The following is a 10166-nucleotide window of genomic DNA, read 5'->3' on the forward strand; positions in this document are numbered from 1 at the left end:
CTTTTATGACTGGAAGAGGGACTGGATATAAAGGAAGGTGACTTTATAAAAGGGTTCCAGAAATCTGTGGGTAGCAAATATCGTCACAAGATTGAAACTCATGTTGGATATGATGCAATACAAAAAAGAAAAGCAAAGGACTCTGGGAAAGGGGAGGTGTGTACTTTATGGTAAATATGAACTGACATGACAGTCCGCACTTTCTACTGAGGAAGCTCACATTAGTCATTATCACAGTGGTCTACATTCCACAACAAGCAAATAAAGGACTGCCCTGTTGGACCTACGTAAAGACCTGCACTCCTCATAGACAGACAATCCTGATGCTGCCATCTTTATGGCTAGAGACTTAAATCAGGGGAACCTTCAAAAGCTGAAGCACTTTCTTTGATTTAAAAAAAAAAGTGCAGGATTTTAATAAATTCATTATCATTACATTGAATTGTAGAAATTGTATTCATTGACCACATGATTTGGCACTCTTCCTGATGACAAAATGTGCTTAAAATTGTAAAACCAAGAATTTTCTTTATATTCATTTAAGACAAAACACAGAAAAAATTAACATAATCTTGAAGAATTAAAAAGATTTCATAGGGCCCTAAATGCGAATCCTGATGTTGCTTTTCCTCTAAAGCTCAAATTAGCACTTTCACTAAACTGCACAATCTTATGTCACATGGGCGAGTTTGTAGGGAATTTGTAGTCTTTTGTCAAATTAAGCTTTATGTGAAGATAAATTTCCCTCTGTCTGACAGTGACTGTAGCCGTGGCTGCTTCTGTGGCTTGACTGAAGCCTTCACTGGTTTGGATTTAGGTTTGACTCGTTTCATTTTCTATCTACCAGTGGCTTACACTCTTTCCACCAAGCTTTTTTTTTCAGTGTGTGTTTCAGCAAACACTGGACACTCACCAGAATCCAGTCCAGTTCCGCCAACGTGTGCAATATCCTACAAAGAATAGATAACACAAACCTTTAGAAGACAGTTTTAACTTTAGTCCGACAGAGCTGACAGCTAGCAGACCCACCGTCACCGTCAGTGCGTTCAGCCGAATCTGCGTCCATGCTGCCTGTCTGCTCCATGTCTCAAAGGAAGCGCACATCAAATGAACACAACTACGGGGGCTATCGGACCGGCTGGCCTTACCGGACTAACAGTTTAAACTACGGAAATACGAGGGAGACATCGCACAGTCAACAGACTACAAACTCGGAACATTTTGATGGTGTCACATGACACGCAGTGCATCATACAAATAAATTCCCGCGGAAACAAAATCAACCTTAAAGGTTCCCATTTATCGATGGTATATAGATGGTAAAAAACTTGAACAAACCGTTATTATTTATATGCAAATTACAGTAATTTGTAATAACAAAACGCAATGTCTTTAAATATTTTTTAGTTCTTAGTTTATTTACTGTGACTTTGCCAGCTGTGGTCCAGTTTGCTGTCCTTCATTGTCCCTGTCATGAATTTGAACATTTCAGTGAATGAAAGCCTTCGGCCCCAAAGGGAAGTTGCTTTGCACAGTTAATATCTAGCCTGTAAGCTACATCATCAAATACACAGCACCATCTATGAAGGTGTTGTGTATTATATCAAGTTAAAGCGATAAATCATTCTTAAATCAATTTGGAAACCTGGGGTGATGCAGGGACTCTCTGGTAATCATCATCTCTGGGTTAATTTCGTAATACATTAAGATGTGCATTTGTTGGCTCCATCTCTCACAGGTCATGATGTCAGGGTAAGAACACACCTCAGCAGCATCCAGGCTTTCAGTTAATACCCACACTTGCTGTTAAAGCTTACTATACACATCATACCTGACAAAAATAAACACTTTGTGCACAGTTATACATTTTACAATTGTATGGCACTTCACATTCTAAACATATGAGCTTAACCCACAAAGTTTTTGTCTTTAACTTTGTTATAGACCAAAAACTTAGTCAGATCATCTGCAGCCACGTCTGCCTTTGGACTATATTCAGGGTTATTTGACTGTCACCCAGTGCAGACCGAAGAATGATACCTGATGACAACAGGTTGATCATATTTTATTATGTCATTTTTGTAGGCTATTTACATTTTCTGCTAGAGATGAGCATGCCTGTGTCTGTTTGGAGGGGGTCAGGCTTGGTTAAGCTCAGGATCAGTATTCAATGTTATGATCGCAGCTCCTTGAGCTTTGTGACCAGTCTGGAGAAAGCTGGTGTTAAACACCGAGCTGTAGTCAATGAACAGCCGTCTCACATAGCTATTTCTTTTCCAGGTTAGATATGGTGGTGTGGAGAATGTGTTCTATGACGTTTTTTTTCTGTCTTCTGTCACTTGGGGAGGTAGGTAAACTGTCGTGGGTCCAGTGTGCTGGTTAGTGAGGAGCAAATGAAACTTAAATCACTGGATACATATTTGATCTCAACTAGATGGCTGCATGGTCAGTCTTACCAAATGGGTAAAGTAATTCCACTCTGTATTCCCCTTGTGGTGCAATCAAAATGTAGATGGAAGTCAGGAAAAACCTGAAAATCCTTCCTGTCCATGCTATCGGGATTGTAGTTTGAGATCATCCTCTTCACTTTCTTCTTGGTGTTTTTTCTGATGTTTACGTTTAAAAACCTTGACCGGCCAGTTAGCAGAATCAGCAGGAGAGTTTACAAAGCAGTGAGAAGATTTATTTATGATTTAGTCAAAATTATCCACTATTATTGTTGTCCAATATTAATCACAAATAGCTAACCTAAATAACATAGGTTAGCATGTAACAGAGAGGAATCTCGAGAGCTCTGCCTATAGCAACCAGTCTTGTTTGCCAATAGATAATATTTCATGAGCTAATATTAACATTATGCACAACATTATTAATTAAAAAAGAACTCTACAACTCTGAGATGCATATAAAAATAAAAGTATATTTATCTCCTAAATGTCATGGGACAAAAATATAAAGCCTTACATAGTGGAAATACTCAAGCAAAGTTTAAGCTTGAATCTGCACTTAATAATAATAATACATTTTATTTATGTGTGCTTTTCAAAAAACTCAGACACCTTACAGAAGTCAAGAAATCATAAAATAGAATACATTAAAATACAAAATAAAATTCACACAATATTACAATTTATATGTCATTGATTAGACATTAAAAGCTGTTTTAAACAGGTGAGTTTTGATAATTGGTATAAATTGGGAGAGGTCGGTGCAGTCCCGGATGTGTTTGGGGAGAGAGTTTCAGGGGGGGGGGGGGGTGGCTATGGAGGAGGCTCTGTCGCCCCCTGTAAATGTACTTGAGTTTATGTCCTTTTCCCGGTGTGGTTTGAGATGACATAAAGGCTGATCTTGCTGATAAGAGCTGTGTATATAAAGCTGCTGCCTGCAGAGGCACTACTTCACTCCATCACAGCCATGGCCTTTACCAAACTTCTCACTGTGCTGGTTCTGATCCACAATGCTGGAGGTGAGCACAAACCAAACCCAAGAACATTATTCTTTAAAGATTTATCTTCAGGTTAATATAAATAATGCATTCTAATAGAATTCAATCTGCAACTTTATACAAATGTAAATGTTTTTACACGTCATAAGATAAGGTATTAAAATCATGGGTCTTTAATGCCAAAACTAGTAAAATTGTTCTAATGCTAGGAATTATTTGTGTGATATGTATAGTTCTTTGATTAATGGTGATATCTGGACACCGCAGATTCATTTGTGTTTAAAAACACATTGTCACCTGTGGTGTCTCTGTTTTGATTTTTAAAAAAGAAGTTTGACCTTTCAAATCAAGTCATATCAATTTTATTTATGAAGCACTTTCAAAATAACCAGAGTTCACCAAAGTGCTGTAGAATTTAAGTAATATGAACAAAATAAGATAACATAGTGACAGCAGAAAACAGAGAGGATAACAACAATACTGTTCCATTGACATGCACAAATAAATGAGTAAAATAATAAAGAAAATAAAATGCAGAAGAGTAAAATTTGAAAAATACAATATAAAATTTAAAAGCTTAAATCCTTAAGGACACTCAAAGACCAAAAAAAAATTGTATCAAGCATAGCCTTGCAAGGGTCTAGAGAGGGGGAACATTTGAAAATGCACAGCTTACTCCCACATAAGTAGCTTTACAGTACTGGATGAGAGGAAGCTAAAGCCTGTGTGTCAGTCTGCAGGTAATTAAATGAGAGGACCAGTTTAAGTCTGGCAATAGGGCTTAGCTGGAAAAAGTCACTTTTCACAACAGTGTTCAATTATTTGTCACATTTCAAAGCTGGATCGATGATGAAACAAAGATTTCTGGCATGGACATGAAAGACATAGGTGACAAGTAATTAGTTACACCCCTGATGGAGTGATAGGGAGCAAATAAGTCAGTCTTAATATCATTTAACGGAAGATAGTCTTTTGATATTTTTGCCATTTTGGAAATTACTATTATTTAATTTATTGCCAGGAGTTAGATGAGAAGATGTTGCTCCCCTGTCTACATATGAGAGTGATATCGATCTTCTCAACTCTTTGGAAAGAAAGCAAATAAGAGTTTTGGGTTTTTTTTCTATAATAATAATAGTATAATTTTTTTTTACCTTTCTTTTTATGTTTATATATATGTTTATATACAAATGTACATGCCCATACATGTGTGTCCCTTTGACAAACATAAAGGAGACCTGCTACAAGTAAAACTGCTCCATCACACAGAAGGAGCCAAGACAGGGGGCTCAGGAGGTAAACCGTCCCCTACTCTAAACTGCTGTAACAGTAAAATTTACCATTGGATTTATAAAGTGCTCTGTCTGTCTGTCCACCTATTTATCCAGCTATGTTTGTCTCTCGGTCTGTCTCGCTGTCTGTCTGTCTATTGAGCTATTTATCATAGCTTTTGTAAAGTTTCATTTTTGCTGTTTAAGGCTTGCTTGGAGCTGAGGTGAAAAGCTCCATCATTGGAGGGAAGGATGCTAAAAGTGACAGCTGGCCATGGATGGTCCACATAAACATTACATCTGATGGTGTCAACAAGTGGCGCTGCGGTGGGACCATCCTCAACAGTGAGTGGGTGCTGACTGCTGCACACTGCTGGGATAAGTAAGTGTGTTTTCACAATTATAAAGTCTGACCCTGACCGCCATGCAGAGTAGTGAGAACGCTGATTATGATAGGCATGTAGTTATATCAATAACACTGTACTCAGCTACAAATTACCAATCAATTCTATAATAGTTCAACTAATTCTCTATATACCTCTGATTTTAAAAAAAAGATTCATGTAACAACAAAACTCAATAAAAATGTTGTCAGCTAATCAAAGGCTACATCTTTGAATGTTAAAATATGATGTAACATACATTATTAAATACAATGGTTAACAGCAAAGTGGATATGCTGTAGGTAATATATAGATAATGTAGATTCTGAAAATAAACAGGTCATTATTCTGTGATAACGTGTGAAACTAGGCAAAGGCTTATATGTCCCACTTCTGCTGGACCTGCCTGCATGTTAAAATACTAATGTGTATTATGTGTTTTTTACAGTTAATGGAGGGTGTTCGTTACATCTAGAAAACTGACATGTTGGTGTTTGTGTTGCCAGACACCCTCCACCTAAATGGGACAGATCCATGGTTTGGATTGGCTCATACAGGCTAAAAGAGAAGTCTGAACGTTACAGGGGAATATCGTATGTCTTGAGTAACCCTGATTATCGGAACCTGGGCAGCTACTATGTGAACGACATCGCTCTTGTAAAGCTGGATAAAAAGGTGAAATTCTCAAAGCAGGTCAAAAATGTGGCTCTGCCCAGCGCTGACGACACCTTCGGTCCATCATCTGAGTGTTGGATCACCGGCTGGGGCAACATTGAAAAAGATAGTAAGTTTTGCACATGATGCAAGTAATGGCCTGTAGCTAGGATTTTAGAAATACAGAGCTCATGATTTGAAATACCCCTAATTATATTTTTGACTAGCTAATTAAATTGTTCTTTCAAGGAAATATCCCCAAAATTTGCAGCTGCTTATAAACATATCCACACAACTAATGTTGTATGGAAGTGGCAAGTTGTGGTTTTATGGGGATGTTGGGCTATTTTGTGACTAAATTTTAATGTTTTCAGATAATTTTTACACACCATTTTTTTGTTTTCAGTAGCTAAAAGCTTCTTCTGACTCCCTCTAAGACACAAAAAGCATTTGTCAAGCTTTAAATAATAATTAGTGACTGTTGTTTTTCTTCCAACAAGCTAAATTATTGTCAATTCTGATATAAAAGCTGGTATTCAGATAAAAGCAAGTGGCATGGCCAGCACCAACAAACTGTACATTCTGTATAATGTATATGAAAATATTTCAAATCAGAAGTGGAACTGCTGGACATAAGATGTCTCCCACTTCATATGAAATGTGCCCTGAATGGCAAGTTGGGATGGCCCAAATCCTGCAGGTAGATCCATGTGTCAAGGTGAGCTCAGGGTGACTTTCCTTCTCCAAGAGTAGAATGTGAAATAAGCTGTTTACAGACATCATTCTGCACAGTGAAGCTCAAAATGACAGTGAGGAAAAAAGATATAATGTGATGATTAGGTAGCTTTGGAGGTACAAACTGAGTTTCAATATTATCATCATTTGTATAATGATTATCTTCTTCAGTCTCCTATAAGTTTGGTTGCAATTCTTAGAAATCATCACCATCATTCTCAATGGTAGCTGTGTATTTGGCCCTGCACAACCGCACATGTGAAAACACATGTGCGGGTGTGCAGGGCCTTTAAGGCAAAATAGGTTGGTAATACACAGTTTTCCTCTAGAAACCCTGAGCTTGTCTCTGTCTTCTCCCTCTGACAGAGACACACACACTCTGCTTCATTTCCTCATTGATTCATTCCTGATTAAACAGCATTTACAGAGGTTTTCTGTGAGTCAGAATCAAAATGCTGTTTGCATATTAGTTTGTTACTCAGGAATATCTAAAGTTACTGTTTATATGTGCTAACAGTCATTTCTACCTCACATTCAAATACCACACAGCATCAAGTCAGCCCTAATCCCTTTTATTAGACAGCATATCTGTATATGAAGCATGTGCTTTTATTATTGTTAGGCAGAGGGTAGATTTATTGGTCATTTTTTAAACCAAATATAAAAAAAACAAAATTTCTTTTGTCCTTGACCATGCTACATCTTTGGAGTTGAAGGATGAGTTGATTAAAATTAGGAGCTACTATGAAAATTCCATGCCACCAACAGCGACATACCCAAGGGTATGTCGCTGTTGGTGGCATCATTCAATTCCTGCAGTGCATTTTTTGAATTTGCATCAGAGTCTTGTGTCCAGATGGCTCCCACAAGGTCAGTCCATCCAGTGCAACAGCTTGATCCAGAATGATAGGGGTTTAACCATGTCTCTGTGAAAATGTGCGCAGAGCAGTCACTGATCTCCCATTGCTGAGTGAGCCTTAATCGCATCCCATCCACTCCATTCTGCTGCGACCGGACATTAGCCAGAGGAAAGCTCTCAGTCCAAGTCGGGTCAGCCTCGCCCTGATGCCAGCTCTCCTCCCTCTCTTTGTCTGGCACTTTCAATTTTTTCCAAAACCCTCACAACTTTTCCTGATGTTGATGAGAGCTTCTCTATCGTAGAGAAGTCGTGCTTCAGCAGAAGGGGTCATGGTTTCGAAAAATATAGAAAAATAGCTGATGGATTTCGAGATTAAGACAACCCCCACTCAGAATGAAATATCCTCATGTCCATCTTTTTGCTAGTTGAAGTTTTCTTTTATATTTACGTGTGTGTGTGTGTGTGTGTGTGTGTGTGTGTCTGTGTGTGTGTATTACACTGTAACTCTTTACCAGAGACAGCTGTCCAGAGACAATTAGAGCACTCCCACTAATTGCACATAATGTGTGTAAAAATCTGTCACTCATGATTGGTCACATTAATGGACCATAATTCCTATAATATTGGAGATTCTATGTTTATAAATCTGATGAGCAGGATGGTGGTGCAGCTGCAGAGTTAGAAAGTGATTAATTTGAATTACACTGTTAATACACTGTTAGTATGAATGTGTTTAAACAGTGATTCAATTCAATACAATGTTTAAATTTACATTTGTTAAAAGTTTAAAATCTACTGTGTCTACTGTGCAACTGTGCATTATTACTGGATAAAATTGAGAGTTTATCATGTCTGTGTCTTTGGATTATATATTTTTAAATCTTCAGTGGCCCCTGTGTTTTGTCCCCATCAGATTAAAAATCAACAAATATATTTAGAATGTAATGTAGGCTGTGGCCTAAATGATGAATACATGGATAATACTAAATAAAATTTTATTGTCTTAAGTCATTAACTCTAATTCAGGCTCTGTTTAAAAACAACAGAAAAAAGATAAATGTGCACAGTCTGCATATACATACATTAATATTTAAAATACAGGCATTAATGTTTATTAATCTTATTATTGCTCTCTGCCTGCCTCTTAATTCAATTCAATTCAATTCAGTTCATTTCAATTCAGTTCAATTCAATTCAATTCAATTCAATTCAATTCAATTCAATTCAATTCAGTTCAATTCAGTTCAATTCAATTCAATTCAGTTCAATTCAATTCAATTCAGTTCAGCTCAGTTCATTTCAGTTCAATTTAATGGGCTTTACTGGCATGACATTTGCAATGAGTTGCCAAAGCTCAGTTACAAAAGATTGTAAATTAAATTAACAACTGATGACATGAAGAACACTAAAAGTCTGTGTGTGTGTGTGTGTGTGTGTGTGTGTGTGTGTGTGTGTGTGTGTGTGTGTGTGCGTGCGTGCACAGCTCAACTGCCGGATCCAGAAACCCTTCAGGAGCTAAAGATTCCCATCATCTCTCACGGTGTGTGTAAGGAGAAGCGTCCTGAGCTAACCTCTGACATGCTATGCGCAGGGGGGGACAAGGCTGGGGGGAACGATGCCTGCGAAGTAAGTTTTACTAACCAAGGCGGTTGAATATCAATTCAGCTGTCTTCATGGGTTAGAAAGCTACATAGTTTAACTGTACATAGAGTCATTTACTGGCTTCACCTCAACCAGCATTAGCATAATGCTGCTTAGGTATAGATGAATCCGTATCAACAATCTTTAATGTGTCATGTATGATAATATTTGAGTTTTATGGTGGCACCCATAGCGATAAGCAGGAATTGAAGGTTTGTTTTTGGATCTTGCTTCACAGAAATGCAAACAAGTGTGTACATGTGTGTTGTGCTTCCAAAGGGGGATTATGGCGGCCCACTGGTGTGTAAAACAACCAATGGCTGGATGCAGGTGGGCATCATGAGTTATGGAAGTTGTGGTTCTCCAGGCCGCCCTGGCGTCTACACCCAAGTGTCCAAGCACCTGCGCTTCATCAACGACTACATCCACAACTAAGAAGAAGCGTCTGCTGAAGTGTAAACTTCCAAGAAGCTCAGGCTGACATCCTGCCTTACTCTTCATAGCTCCTCCCCTGTGTTCTACCGTCACTCCTTGTAGTCCCTTATGTTAGCTGCCATGCATTCTGTTTTTTTCTAATTAAATTCCTTGCATTAAAGATTTAAAGCATCAATTTAAGTGTCACAATAGAGAATTTTGATTAAACTCCCAGCATGGAGAATTTAGCACAGGCTGCATGCTGCATTTCATTGTAAAATTATGCAGTTACATGTTTCAATGCACACTTAACACTGCCACACTTACAATGATTCCATTCCAGCCACCTGAAGGGTATTCCATCAACACCACCAAGGAAATGTGTGCGTAATAGAAAAAGCCTTATTTGACTTGAGCCAACTTCCGATTAGAGCTCAAACAGTTCCCCTAACCTGCGCTAACTCTAACCACACTGGAATAAGCTTTAAATGAACGCACACAGGGTTCATAAGGGGCCCCCAACAGTTGATTGCTGAGGTTATAAAGGAAGGTTAAAAGGAAGTAAAAAAAAAAAAAGATGTGTTCCTCTCAGTAGCAGAGCAGACCACTCTGATGGACCGAAGAATACAAGGCAGTATATGCATAAAAAATGCGTGGGAGCAAGCCTGAGATAAATGCTGAAAGACTATCTTTGATTTGTATTTGATGATAACAGAACAGTCAAAGAGGTTACAGTAAAACTGTGGCTGTATTATCAGTAGGCC

The 10166-nt window shown here is 38.1% G+C and overlaps 2 protein-coding genes across 3 annotated transcripts in view; one reads left to right on the forward strand and one right to left on the reverse strand.

Annotated features, from left to right (window-relative positions):
- cln3 (CLN3 lysosomal/endosomal transmembrane protein, battenin) overlaps positions 1-1233 on the reverse strand; it is a 36416-nt gene extending 35183 nt beyond the window's left edge. For both annotated transcript variants that reach the window (XM_042504688.1, XM_042504689.1), the window contains exons 1-2: positions 1030-1233; positions 914-950 (exon numbers count right to left, since the gene is read on the reverse strand). In XM_042504688.1, the coding sequence (XP_042360622.1) occupies positions 914-950; positions 1030-1084 (92 nt within the window). In that variant the 5' untranslated portion in view covers positions 1085-1233. The remainder of the gene's footprint in view (positions 1-913; positions 951-1029) is intronic.
- Positions 1234-3388: 2155 nt separating this feature from the next.
- Positions 3389-9598, forward strand: LOC121956934 (tryptase-2-like). Its single transcript, XM_042505378.1, has 5 exons — positions 3389-3466; positions 4924-5098; positions 5606-5883; positions 8831-8973; positions 9268-9598. The coding sequence occupies exons 1-5, from the start codon at positions 3415-3417 to the stop codon at positions 9421-9423; spliced, it is 804 nt and encodes a 267-aa protein (XP_042361312.1). The 5' UTR covers positions 3389-3414; the 3' UTR covers positions 9424-9598.
- The last annotated feature ends 568 nt before the right edge of the window (positions 9599-10166 follow it).

This window comes from Plectropomus leopardus, chromosome 17 (genome assembly GCF_008729295.1).
Source record: "Plectropomus leopardus isolate mb chromosome 17, YSFRI_Pleo_2.0, whole genome shotgun sequence".
In the NCBI taxonomy this organism is placed as follows: domain Eukaryota; kingdom Metazoa; phylum Chordata; class Actinopteri; order Perciformes; family Serranidae; genus Plectropomus; species Plectropomus leopardus.